The sequence below is a fragment of the Taudactylus pleione genome, unplaced genomic scaffold, assembly GCF_031769625.1.
Source record: "Taudactylus pleione unplaced genomic scaffold, aTauple2 ptg000344l, whole genome shotgun sequence".
NCBI classification, from domain to species: Eukaryota; Metazoa; Chordata; class Amphibia; order Anura; family Myobatrachidae; genus Taudactylus; species Taudactylus pleione.
In genome coordinates this window covers 675,114-689,260 of record NW_028284745.1, presented here as the reverse complement: position 1 = coordinate 689,260, position 14,147 = coordinate 675,114, and the positions used below count along the sequence as shown (strand labels likewise).

The window sequence follows — 14,147 nt, the reverse complement described above, 5'->3', positions numbered from 1 at the left end:
GCCCGCAGTAGTAATACTCCTGTAGTTGTACCCCAATAGTAATACCCCTTGTGTTTGCCCTATAGTAATGCCTCTGTAGTTGTGCCCCCAGTAGTAATGCCCCCTGTGGTATCGGCCTCAGTAGAAATGCCCCCTGTAGTAGTACCCTCTGTATAAATGCCACCAGTACTAATACCCCTATATTTGTGCCCCCAATAGTAATGCTCCCTCTGTAGTGTCCCCCGAGTAATGCCCCCAGTAGTGTTACCCCCAGTAGAAAAGCTGCTTGCACAAAAAAAAATAATTAATGCTTACCTTAAGCCCCGCGTTCGCTGCCATCCACGTCCAGTCCGCTCAGCTGCTCCTCTGCACCATGGGAGAGACAACATGACGTCTCTCCCATAGTGCACTGCGTAAGCCGGAGCTGGCTTACAATCTCAGCGGGCGACTGGCAAATGGAGCCTCCCTGCGGCGCCGGTGTTTGGTTGCCGGAGGAGGCGGAACTGGTTCAGTCTCCTCCTGCCCACTTTAACCCCGATGGCTGTGGAAGCCCTTCACGTGTGCGGGACAAGGGACGACCACCCCTGTCGCCCCACCGTTAATCCGGCCCTGTACAGTATGTCACCTTACAGTTACTGTATGAGTGGTACAGTAACTGTAAGGTGACATGAGTGGTACAGTAACTGTAAGGTGACATGAGTGGTACAGTAACTGTACGGTGACACGTGAGTGGTACAGTAACTGTAAGGTGACATGAGTGGTACAGTAACTGTAAGGTGACATACGAGTGGTACAGTAACTGTAAGGTGACACATGAGTGGTACAGTAACTGTAAGGTGACATATGAGTGGTACAGTAACTGTAAGGTGACATACGAGTGGTACAGTAACTGTAAGGTGACATACGAGTGGTACAGTAACTGTAAGGTGACACGAGTGGTACAGTAACTGTAAGGTGACACATGAGTGGTACAGTAACTGTAAGGTGACATACGAGTGGTACAGTAACTGTAAGGTGACATACGAGTGGTACAGTAACTGTAAGGTGACATACGAGTGGTACAGTAACTGTAAGGTGACATACGAGTGGTACAGTAACTGTAAGGTGACATGTGAGTGGTACAGTAACTGTAAGGTGACATGTGAGTGGTACAGTAACTGTAAGGTGACACGTGAGTGGTACAGTAACTGTAAGGTGACATGTGAGTGGTACAGTAACTGTAAGGTGACATGTGAGTGGTACAGTAACTGTAAGGTGACATGTGAGTGGTACAGTAACTGTAAGGTGACACAAGTGGTACAGTAACTGTAGGGTGACTAATGAGTGGTACAGTAACTGTAGGGTGACACGTGAGTGGTACAGTAACTGTAGGGTGACATGTCAGTGGTACAGTAACTGTAAGGTGACATGTCAGTGGTACAGTAACTGTAGGGTGACACGTGAGTGGTACAGTAACTGTAGGGTGACACGTGAGTGGTACAGTAACTGTAGGGTGACACGTGAGTGGTACAGTAACTGTAGGGTGACACGTGAGTGGTACAGTAACTGTAGGGTGACACGTGAGTGGTACAGTAACTGTAAGGTGACACGTGAGTGGTACAGTAACTGTAGGGTGACACGTGAGTGGTACAGTAACTAGGGTGACACGTGAGTGGTACAGTAACTGTAGGGTGACATGTGAGTGCTACAGTAACTGTAAGGTGACATACCAGTATTGTTACTGTACCACTCGTATGTCACCTTACAGTTACAGTGAAATATGTGGATTTTTCATATTTCACCCCACACGTGCCCAGTGATTCAGGTGCACAGCCTGGGCAGAACAGGGATATTGCTCAGCCTAACGTGCCCAGTGATTAGAATGCACGGCCTGGGCAGAACAGACGCCTAACCGAAGATGTCCCAGTTTAAGTTGTGAATATTACAAGATGGACGTTGTTTGCAAATGTGGATTTGTTGTAGGGGTGTATAGTATTCGGGTGCTAAGAAGTAGGGTTCAGAAAACAGTCTAACAGCCCCTTTCTCCCTTCTGTAGCATTTGCTGATCTGTCAGTGTTAGACATGGGCCGGTCACGTGTGATGATGTCTCTGTGGATCTTGAGCACAACCGTCCATGTTTGCGTAACCTAAGAATGGGGCACTTTGTCATTTGAAATATTCCTTTACTACAAATATCGAGTGATGAAACTAAAACTTGCCTCTAATGCGCAGAAGCCACTGCTGTAATCGTGCAATCCTGACCCCCTGCGGCACCATCACAAAACAGAAACTCACAAGTGTCGGCTGTATATTCAGATTTATTTGTGGGTTTTTGGCCACAGAATATAAACCCTTTAATGCAGGTTTTATATTATGTTGTCACACACATTGCGCCGTTCCTGTTTGCTGCTTTAATTTCTTAGTAATCTAAGAATACAATTAATCTGCAGATGTGTTCACATACATTTATCCTCAAATCGCGCCAAATAGCCCCGATTAGCGTGCCACGGACTTTGCAACTTAACCGCGCCAAAACACTAATCCTGAGTACCCAGTATTATGAAAATGCTAAATTGAGGAAAGTGCGCAGCACAGGAATTGCGCCTGGCGTCTCACACTGTATGAATGTATGAGGTCACCTCTGTATGGATACTCTCCACCACTGAGGGTTTATGGGTAAACATATCTCTATCCGACTGATGGTAAATAATGACATTACTTGGAACACCCAGTACCTGGCATTAGTTGCATTGTGTATGTACCCGTAGAAAGTGATATTTGAAAAAACACTGTAACCTATTACACTGGAGGCTGCCATATTGGGAGCTGATCTTATAGTCCGATCTTACCGAATGTCCATCCACTAAATGACGTGTCCCCCCCTTCCTAATGTCTCTCTGTTCTCCATTACAGCTCGCACCAGAAAACACCTTAATGTCTTTTAAAAAGGCGCTAGAACAGGAGACTTCGGGGCTAGAGGCCGATGTCATGGTAAGGTAAGGCAGTACATTCAGCACGTCTATGTGTACTGTAATACTGCACAAATCTATCCAGCTGCCTCTGTACTTATTACAGGACTGTAAGCATCGCCCAATGTGGTCCAGTGCACGCTGGTCCGCAAGACACCCATGGTGCCCCATCAAATGTAAATCGTAGCCTGTATTCATTCTTTTACACCTTTATGAGATTGTAAGCTTTTAGGGCAAGGTCTATTTCTTTCTCTCCCATGTCTTCTCTTAGGCCTGACTTAGGGTTGGACGCAAGTCCGTTCGCAGCGCGGGTGGAGTGAAACGTACACTTGCTGGTCGTTACGCCCGAAGACGGGAATCAGGGATGTGCGTTGAGTAAGCGCGACACCTGGAGCTAAAAGTAGCAACAAGCACCAGGCTGGTCGGATCACACGATGGGACTCGTTCCCCAATCAGATTTAGACGCGGCTGGTTTTTTGAAGACTGAGGTGCCCACGTGCACGCTGCATTTCCGTTGCCACCCTCGAAACTTGCACGAGCGGTACAGCCGTCTTTGGACGCAACAGCTTTCAGCCGCACGCCCGTTACCTTCCAGGTATGCCAATTAAAATCCGCAGACCCTGCATCTGATTCTGTACTGCGCCACTGAGCGGTAACGTGCGCTGTGCAACGCAGATCAAGGTGCAGAGTTACATCAGCCATTTGCGTGCGGAATCGACGCTGCGCCCATCTCTGAATCGGGCCCTATGACGGGGAGACTCGCAGCAGTGGGGCCACAAATCTTATTGTAAAACCAGCCCCAGCCCCGATCAGTACAAGGCAGGATAACCAGGGCAAGCCAGCCCCCTGTAGAACGTCTTTGGGGAACTTCCTGGCACCAGTTGGGCAGTTGGTACCAGGGTGATGGTTTGATGACAGGAAAAAAATATCACGTTTGTTTATGGAACTAAAAATCTCAGCAAGCCCTGGCAGCCATTTAGTCTTTATGCATCCTGACGCTCAGGGGCGTCACGATGGTTTCATGTTGGAGCGGGCAAGCGATGATTTAATTATGGCGCTCTTCCTCCCTTCCTGTCTCCCTTCAACTTACCTGTCGCTGGTCGGTAGCACGAAGGAGGAAGAGGCCGGCACCACGGAAGAAGGGGAACGAGGGACCATCATGGAGGAGGAGGCAGGGGCTGTGCATTATAGCAATTGGCTGCACTGCATGGAGGAGGAAGAGGTGTAATGTGCAGTGTTTTAACGTAAAGGCCGCACATTACACCACCAAGGCCAGGGCCGCACATTACACCACCCCCTCCGTGCTGTGCCAGGGCCGCACATTACACCACCCCCTCCGTGCTGTGCCAGGGCCGCACATTACACCACCCCCTCCGTGCTGTGCCAGGGCCGCACATTACACCACCCCCTCCGTGCTGTGCCAGGGCCGCACATTACACCACCCCCTCCGTGCTGTGCCAGGGCCGCACATTACACCACCCCCTCCGTGCTGTGCCAGGGCCGCACATTACACCACCCCCTCCGTGCTGTGCCAGGGCCGCACATTACACCACCCTCTCCGTGCTGTGCCAGGGCCGCACATTACACCACCCCCTCCGTGCTGTGCCAGGGCCGCACATTACACCACCCCCTCCGTGCTGTGCGGGGTCCGCACATTACACCACCCCCTCCGTGCTGTGCGGGGTCCGCACATTACACCACCCCCTCCGTGCTGTGCGGGGTCCGCACATTACACCACCCCCTCCGTGCTGTGCGGGGTCCGCACATTACACCACCCCCTCCGTGCTGTGCCGGGGCCGCACATTACACCACCCCCTCCGTGCTGTGCCAGGGCCGCACATTACACCACCCCCTCCGTGCTGTGCCAGGGCCGCACATTACACCACCCCCTCCGTGCTGTGCAGGGGCCGCACATTACACCACCCCCTCCGTGCTGTGCAGGGTCCGCACATTACACCACCCCCTCTGTGCTGTGCCAGGTCCGCACATTACACCACCCCCTCTGTGCTGTGCCAGGTCCGCACATTACACCACCCCCTCCGTGCTGTGCAGCCCCTGACCATTCGCAGCTCAACTGGCGCCCCGCAAATGTTTTGGGGGGGACGAGCCACCCCTTGCCCCCACCGTGCTGACACTGGTACAACTACAAGCAAACAGGGTCCTCTGAACAAGTATTTTCTCAAATGTACTATATCTAAAAGGAAAAGTACACAGCGATAATAATTATATAGATCACTTTTCTCCAAAGTATATTTTATTTGAAATAAAAACTCTCCTAAATCCCTTGTGTTATCACTCTTATTATTCTACTAACTCGTCACCAAGAAGACGCATGGATGTGACGGGAGACTGGGGGGCATTGTGTGGGGTCCGCTCCCACGCTCAGCCTGTTCTCAGTTTCTCACATCCTTCTGCATCTGGTGGAAAGGAGACCATCAGCGCATTGACAGACTGTTCACTGATGGCAAAGTATAAACTAGACCCTATATGAAAGCAATGTTGATTCTCCAGGAGCCAGAAGACATATGGGTTGAGAATAATTTGTGGAGGACTCTGATACTTCCGAAATCTAAATACACACTGTCCTCTCTTACAGTATGTTAGGTATTGTCTTTCGTTAGTGTAGCAAAGATAGATATATCTCTCTCTCTATGAGAGAGAGGATATATATATATATGATTCTTATTAACTGGTCTTGCAGTCTAAAGTCATAAACTCTGCTTATTGATGAAACTACAAGAAAGGCCACCTCCTTTATTGCGCACATTATTTGCACAAGTTCCATTTATATTCCTTCTGGAAGAAAAACTTGCCTCAATGTCCCACTCCAGTTGCACATGATTGAGAATTGCTGGTGATTGTGCGTCACTGTATAAAACGCGCAGGGAAAGATTGCGAAATAAACTTTACTTTGGCCAGTACGAGGGGTGATTTAAAAAGTTCACGGCCTTAAGGTACAAGGATTTGTTTGTAGGCAACTTATCTGCTTTATTTTTCAACATAATCCCCTTGTAGATGTACACACTTAGAGCAGCGGTCGTGGAGCAATACATATCCCTGTCTTGTAGAAGTCAGCATCTTGTACCCTCAAAAACTGATCAATGACGTCATCGTCCCTCCAAAAAATCATCGAGCCCTTTCTTCAGTTTGGGGGAAGAGGATAGTAGTCGGAGGGTGCCAAATCAGGTGAATGAGGCGGGTGTTCAAGCCGTTGGAATACACAATTCTGGATGGCAGTCATGGTGCTTGGAGCTTTGTCTTGGTGGAAGAGCACCACTCTTGTCCACTTCCCACGTCGATTCTTCTTGATTTTTGTTTTGTCGTAGCTGCTTGATACGTTCAGCGTAGTATATCCCGGTGATAGTTTTACCTTATTATCTTAGTCCACTAGCAGTATTCCTTCTGCATCCCAAAAGATAGACAGCATTGACTTCATCTTCTTTGGAGCAAGAGATCTTTGATGCTTCCATTGTTTTGATTCTGCTTTAGTGTCAGGTTGGTGATGCACCCAAGTCTCATCCATGGTTAGAAATTGCCGAAGAAACCTCTCAGCATCTGCATCAAACAGAGCCCGATAGGTCTCTGCCATGGTGAGACATTCAACACTAGGAAGTTTTGGGACCCATCGAGCGGAGACCTTTGTCATTGAGTTCGTTCGTTCCTGGGAAATACACAGATTTATTCTTCGATCTTCCAATATTATGCCATGGATTTTGTCAATGGTTTCTTGTCTGGTAACGGTGACGTGGAGGCCCGGGATGGGGATCTCCCTTCCTCGTTTGGATTCTGTTGCCCATTTCTAAACCACGCTGTAAGAAGGCGCAGCCTCCCCTAGTGTCTGGGTGTTAAACCCTTTATGATGAGGTAGCGGATTACTGCGTGATGAGCAATTATGTAAAAAAAAATTTTAAATCTGTCATGTTGTCCAGTTCAAATGTCTGTAAAAGAAAAACAGTTATTAACTTGAAACTTGTTATGTAATCCAAAAAGAAGTTAAATTTTATGTGAAAATAAGAACTGTTTAGCACATTCCATTGTACTTTAGGCCACAAACATTTCAATCATCCCTCGTACATGTAAACTTCATAAAATAATATGGAGGGTTAACCAACAAGATAATACACTGGCAAAATAAAGAGAGATTACAACATTGACCATTTGAAAAAGCGCCACCTACTGGTACAGTCTTGCATTATACAGCCTGGAGCTGTTTCTACACCTCTGCAAATGTGTCTGTGTACTGTAAAGACTCATTTACTTAAGGGGAAAAAACAATCTGCATCACGAAGATAAACCACTTCTGGTTATAGTCAAACATACACGAGGGTTTGCTTAAAGATATTGTAAAAAATATATATATATATTTAAAAAAAAAACAAAAAAACATTACGTTTGTTAAACTGTGCCAAACCCTGGGAAAAATATACGCTAGACATTGGTTTATATTTTCTGTCTGCTTAGACTATGGATGAGCTGAGAGAATTGTGTCTGGTACATTGGGCGCACCCTTGGTGATGTCACTATCCATCCCCAATGATGATGTAGACGTTAGCGGTCATTTCTAAACTGCGTTAGAAACACGACCACTGTAATCTGGCAGGTCGTCATGGGTTACCGTATATTTGTGGGCATTGTATTATTTGATAGAATATATCCTAAGGGGATTGGTTCTTACTGGCCAATGGGAGCACTATGGATGCAAAAGATTTACCTCACAAGTAACTGAAAGCACTGACTGAATTACTTACTGTATTTCTGTACTAATTAACCCCGACAACACAGAATGATGCCACTATATGGTCCCTATTGTGGTGCTGAACGCTTATTTTCCCATTACCTGTACATGGCAAAAGTCACTGGCTCAATTACAACGTCTGGTGTCAAGTTGGAGAACCCCCTACATTGCTGAGCATTTCTGTTCTGTTCCTGTGTTCTCAGTCTGGATGGAGTCCCGTTCATTATGCACGATGACACGCTGAGGCGGACCACAAACCTCGCTCAGGCCTTTCCCGAGCTCCTCTACCAACCCTCCTCCATGTTCAACTGGACCGACCTCGAGAGGCTCAATGCCGGGGAGTGGTTCCTGAAGGTAAAGATATGTAATATTTGTCAGGGACCTGGTATTTGGTGCACAGTTTGGCTTTCTCATAAGGCCGGGGAACAGTTGTGTTGTGATTTATAAATTGTATGTTCTGTTTTGTTTTTTGTTGCATCTCTATGCATTAGGTGATTGTGCCCCTGGCTATATTTTTCATATTTTGTTAATTTTCTGTTTACATTCAGTCAGTTTTTGGTACTGTGCAGCCCCATCACAGACACGGTTTATGCACATCTCGGTGCCATGTTTGGTGCGAGCTCGGATCTATTTTGTGCCTTCTCTCGCACCATATTTTCAGATTTGGCGCCTTTTTTACAAGGCTGACTTTTTGTGGATATGACATTGCCGAGACCATGATTTGTGATCATCTACGTCACAGGTTCGCAAACTCTGTCCTCAGGACCCTAAACAGTGCATGTTTTCCAGGTCTCCACACAGAATCCCAAGTGAGATATTGGCTCCACCTGTGGAACTTTTAAAATGTATCAGTGAGTAATGACTACACCTGTGCACCAGCTGGGTGACCTGCAAAACGTGAACTGTGTGAGGTCCTGAGGACCGAATTTGAGAACCACTGATCTACGTGAATCTGTGAGAAGTACACTCGCACACACGCCATTACATGCACCGTATTCTGGGATTCAACTCTAAGGTGCAGACCTTGGTTGTTGAGATTTAAGGGTTGCCATGGTGCAGATCCCATTCCCCAGATGGATGTGGGTAATGGAAACTCGTGTATCTGTTTCAACCCTATTTCCAATTGGTTGCCAGTATTTATTGCGGAGGAAGCTGAGCTCAGTCAGCCAATGACAGCGCAGGCTATAGACCTCCTGGTGCCAGGTTCACACTGGAGGGATCAGGATATGATGGCATCAGAGCCTTCCTGTGGGCGCAATCCCCAATATCCACCACTGAGGAAATTTGTTATCTAGAGTTAGGTAACCAAGTCAGTCCAGCTAAGCAGTAAGATGTGTGGAAAGTTATTCCCTTCTAATGTAATAAGGAAGATCTCTGAATCATTGAAGGAACGCACATCTCAATTAAACAAACACATACAGATGTGCCCTCACACACCAAGCCTCAATACACAATACGGTGCGAGGCGCCCGGTGCGACAGGGTGTAGGGAATGGGTATGAAATACCGCTGGCAGCGGCAGCCCAACAGGAGCAGAGTGCGACGCAGCGGAAGCCCGACAGCGCTGGAAATCCCGATCGTGGATAGGTAAGTATCCACTAATCTAACCCCCCTAACCCTAATCCCCCTCTAAGTGCCTAACCCTAACCACCCCCTTCCCCGCTACCTAAACCTAAGTCCCCCCCGGGGGTGCCGAACCCTAATTCCCCCCCCGGGAGCCCTAACCAAACCCCCCCCCCGCGGCTGTCCGCTCGCGGCGCCCGGCCTCACTACGATCGTGATGCCGGGCGCCGGTCTCCCGGCGTCGGGGAAATGCGGGCGTCTACATCTAGACGCCCAGCATTTCACCCTTGCCGGGATAAGACAGTCGGGAAGCCGGCTGCCGGTATTTAGGCAGTCGGCTTCCCGATTGCTTCCCGGGTGTAGCGTAGCAAATTTGTCTTTTTAATTTGCTTCTTATTCGCATCACAGAAACACCACTCAGTCTGTATTCTACCCCTTTCACACCAAAAGGTCTGACCTGGGTTTTTGAACACTGTTCAACCTTTGCCACAAGCAGGTCAGACCCGTTTCACACTGCATCATGGACCCGGGTGGGTAAACCCTGTTCACAGTGAACCCTTGTCAGCCATGCAAAACTTTTGTGTGTCATTACAAATGGACTTTTTTCTGGCTTGCAAAGATGAGGTCATAAAATGTGGGTGTGACTGCTCCACAGCTGCCAATCAGCTCTTTTTAGACAAGTGACCCAGGATGCCCCATTCACGCCACACCAGTACTCGGGTCGTTTTTGACCCTGGAAGCTACAGTACTAGGGTCGAATTCCCGGCTAATTGACCCTTTCCAAACTGGACCCGGGTTACCCTGACAATAATCCGGGTTAAAAGTTTGATGTGAAAGGGTTGTTAAGAGACGCCGGACTGCGCCTTTAGCTCACAGGAATTTAGTTTTAAATGCGTACAAATTCGCAGATGAAGCACAACGGAACTTGGCGTGACAAAAACTTGCGGCCGATGCATCGTAGCAGTTTGCATGCATATTCAGACTCAATCGCACACAGATGTACAAATGTCGCACATATAAATTGGTCTGTTCTGCTAAGAAACCCCCTCCATGCAATAGAATGTTATGATAGGTAAGTACCCTACCCCTCCCCCCCCCTCACCTTAGCCCTAACCCTCCCTTAGTGGTGCCTAACCCCCCCTAGGACCTAACCGTAACCTCCCCCTGGGGGTGCCTAATCCCCCCCCTCACCGCACCCCTCTCAGGTGGGTATCTACACCGAACCTCCCCCGGGGGTGCCTAACCCTAATCCTCCCCCCTAGGGGTGCCTATTCCCAACCCCCCCCCCCCCCCCCCTTCCAAACCCTAACCCCTCTACACTCTCTAAAGCTAACATTCCCCCCTCCCCCTGCGGCTAACGCTAAGGGTGCCCGGACTTACCTCGATCGGTGTTCCGGCATTGGTATTTCGGCGCCTATCTTAAATCCCCTGTCGGGATCGCGATGTCGGTATTGAGATGGTTGCTGGTCTCATAACTACATCCCCCAATTAACCTGTCAGTGTGTTTTCAGCGTAAAGGAAACAGAGTACCCAAAGGAAACCCACACCAGCACGGGGAGAATATACAAACTCTACACAGCTAGGTCCATGGTAGAAGTCAAACCCAAGACCTCCGTGCTGTGAGGCAGTAATGCTAATCATGACTTCTTTATTGTTGATGTATTGTGTAGGGTGCGTTGCATGAACATGTCACCATGTGGGGGAAGAAATGGATCATTTTGAATAAAGCAGGTATTACAGGTGTTATTGTCTCTCTACAGCAAACCGGTGAGGTCCAGCGAAGATTTTCATAGTGTTTTTATTGTCGCATTTAATTCTAGAACCTATATATTTATATTGTATGTTCATAGGTTCTATTTTTTCATTCTAACACTGATCATGAGCCATTTGGTACATGCAGATTTATGTTTCAGTATCATTATTGTGTCAGAAATTGTTATTTTTGCAGCCTTCAAACCTTTCAACGCAATTATGTTAAGAAAACAAAGCTTGAAATCCAGAGCTTGTGCCATGCTGACTCCCTCACTTCTCTCCACCACAGAATTTGGCTTGTTCCTAAGCAACCGACTTCCCCTTATTGAAGTTTATCTCTGCAGATTGCGGTGGGATAGTTTGCCCAACCCTCTGTACGGTTCTGTGATCTCAGGCTTTTGCTCCCGCAGTACCCCCGTAACTAATGTGATCGCATACACATGACCTTTACCTTGTGTCACATTGTGACAGTATTCATCTAAAAGGATTTACACAGGACTCTTCTGAATTCCAAGCTCCAAATACTCAGAAAGGGCCTGATTCGGGGGCGGACGCAGAAGCTCCCGCAGCTGCGTATATTGGCGCTCTCCCATCTGCGACTTTCTGCAAATACAGATACAAAGCCCCTTCCTTTGTGTACATCAGTGTGTCCGATTGTGCGAGGACTGAGGCTCCCACTTTCAGCATCTGAACACTCCAAAATACCGATTGGTGCGCCCTTAGACGCACCATCGGTCGTAACATCTAAACTTGCACCAGCCCTATGGCCAATGCTGTTTCTCCTTCCGTTTACGGCCTCCTGTGTAAGCGGTGGAGCGTCTGTGTACAAAGCCACTGTCACTGACACGCTGGTGACACTCCCATAATGCGCCCATAAGACAGACCATCACTGTGTGCGTGCGTTAAGCCGCCTCCCGGTCACCGTTTGAGAACACCCGCTACATTTTCAACACCCTTCTCCCTGCATGTGCCTGATATGACATCTGTGACTCTGTACGGGCACTATCGGGACGGATCCGCTTTCCGACTTAGGGCCAGATTCAATTAGAAGTGAAAAGTGCCGTTTGGATATAAGTTTCCGTAGATTCGGACTTTCCGCCTGTTTTCAAAGTATCTCCATATTCAATTCCAGGACGATTTCTCCTAAGCGGAAACTCAATGCAATGTAATAGGCGGAAAAGTATCTCCTATGAATAGCAGGTGAAAAAAAATAAATGCAAAATCGCTATCTTGGGGTGTAAACGTGGGGAAACGACTCAGAGCCCTTGGGGCAGCCCCCCAAAAGGACAAATCAACAATAACAACAAAAAATTACCTCAGAACACCCCAAAAAAGTTCTTTAGTTTTGGGGGCGAAAAAGTGGGGGGACAGCTATAAAAACTAGGAAATAGACTTTTTGGGGTGCTGTAAGGAGGGGCCGGGTGTTTTGGGGATTGCAGGTGGCATGTATGAGGGTGGTTTTTAACGTTTTTAAAAAGTTCACTTTACAGACATAAAAATATGTTAGCACCTATTTTCAAGTACCCCAAATTTGACTGGAGTACATATTTTCACCAAAAAATACAGCTTTACGCCATTCTACACCACTTTTACAAAGACACTAATAAGAAGCGATTTAAACTACTTAAGTACCCCAAACACTATTATTAGGGCTATTAGTACACCTCTACATTGATTCCCTAAGTTAGTGCATCTTTTGTTGGGGTACAGACTGATTTCCCCAATTCTAACAGTACTTTCCACCTGTTCCGCATTCGCCGTTTTCCGTTTTCGCCTGTTTAGGAATTGAATAGGGAGAAAAGCGCGATGCGCGCGTAAAATTTCTGCCTCTGAAATAGGAGAAGTAGGTGGAAAGTCGGACAGGCAAAACTTTTCCGACTTTTCGCCTCCAATTGAATACGGCCCGAAGACGCATGTAGCAAATATTCGCTCTAGATTTGAAGGGAAAATGTTTTCCCCATTGATAAAGCTTAAAGATCCTCCCTCCAGACTGGTTACACAACGTCCAGTCTTTGGGGATATTCCTACGATGGCACAGAATAATTATTCACTAGCTTATGAATGACTCGGGCTGGTGCTAAGTGCATGAATATATATAGATGTCTCCTCGTATACCGAGTGTCTTTATGGCACAAGAAGCCTGGCCCGTCTGAGACGCTCCGACACAGGTAGCGCGGGGACTATTTCACTGAATACGCACCAAAGCCGCTAGGTTGCGGCATTTGTCGCAGAGGAATTAGCACAATCCATGTACTGGAATCCTTTTGCTGCTTAGTCACACACAGATGTAGCGCAAGTCGCAGTGGTCCGTGTATGTTAGTAATGTAGTTTTGACGCTTTAAGCAGTGCGGCTAAAAGTATGCTTACCGTGGTAAAGTCACAAGGACCCTGGCACGCTGAGTGGGCGCTATGTGGCCCACCTAGAACCACAGTTTGAGGACACATTTGTATACTGTGTTTTGGTTCTTTCCCAGCCAGAAATACACAATCTGCTGTGTCCCATGAATACCACTACTGTTATCCCAAACCTATAAATACAACACCATTCTGTTTGTGTACTCTCTAGACGGACCCTTTCTGGACAGTCGCATCACTTTCTCCAGCGGACGTCACTGACGCTGGGAACCAATCCATTTGTAAACTTGCCGACGTTTTAGATCTGGCGAAGGAACATAATGCTTCCATCCTACTGAAAGTCCATCCTCTGCCCGCCGATCATCCTCAGTATGGGAATTATATCAACCTTACCGTCCACACCGTCCTGCAGTCTACAATATCACAGCACCAAGTGAGTTCCGCCGTATAGTTGACCGTGCACCTTAACAAGGTGTTTGAATGATTTTGAATATGGCGTATTGGTCTGGCCACACATATGGATGGATAAAAGGGACTTTACCAGCTACTCAGTAAGCTGCCCAATGGGACACGAGATCACCTGCCATTAGTGGACATCGGGTGACGTGACTTCACCACTAGGTACTGTATACTAAAAAGGGCCTGGTGAATTTGCTGCCAGCAGACTATTTTAATTATACATAAAGCACCAACCTGCTTACCGATCAGTGCTGGGCAATTCAGGGTATCCTGATACAAACCACTTTTTATGGAATTACATTAAAACAGCAAGTAAAGGTGTCTGTGACCAGGTGAGCTTACACTCTGCTGACGCAT

The 14,147-nt window shown here is 47.5% G+C and overlaps 1 protein-coding gene across 3 annotated transcripts in view; it reads left to right on the top strand.

The window, feature by feature from the left end:
• Positions 1–14,147, top strand: part of GDPD5 (glycerophosphodiester phosphodiesterase domain containing 5) — a 245,371-nt gene that overhangs the window by 194,040 nt on the left and 37,184 nt on the right. For all 3 annotated transcript variants that reach the window (XM_088444013.1, XM_088444016.1, XM_088444014.1), the window contains exons 9-11: positions 2,872–2,954; positions 7,866–8,016; positions 13,543–13,764. In XM_088444013.1, the coding sequence (XP_088300139.1) occupies positions 2,872–2,954; positions 7,866–8,016; positions 13,543–13,764 (456 nt within the window). The remainder of the gene's footprint in view (positions 1–2,871; positions 2,955–7,865; positions 8,017–13,542; positions 13,765–14,147) is intronic.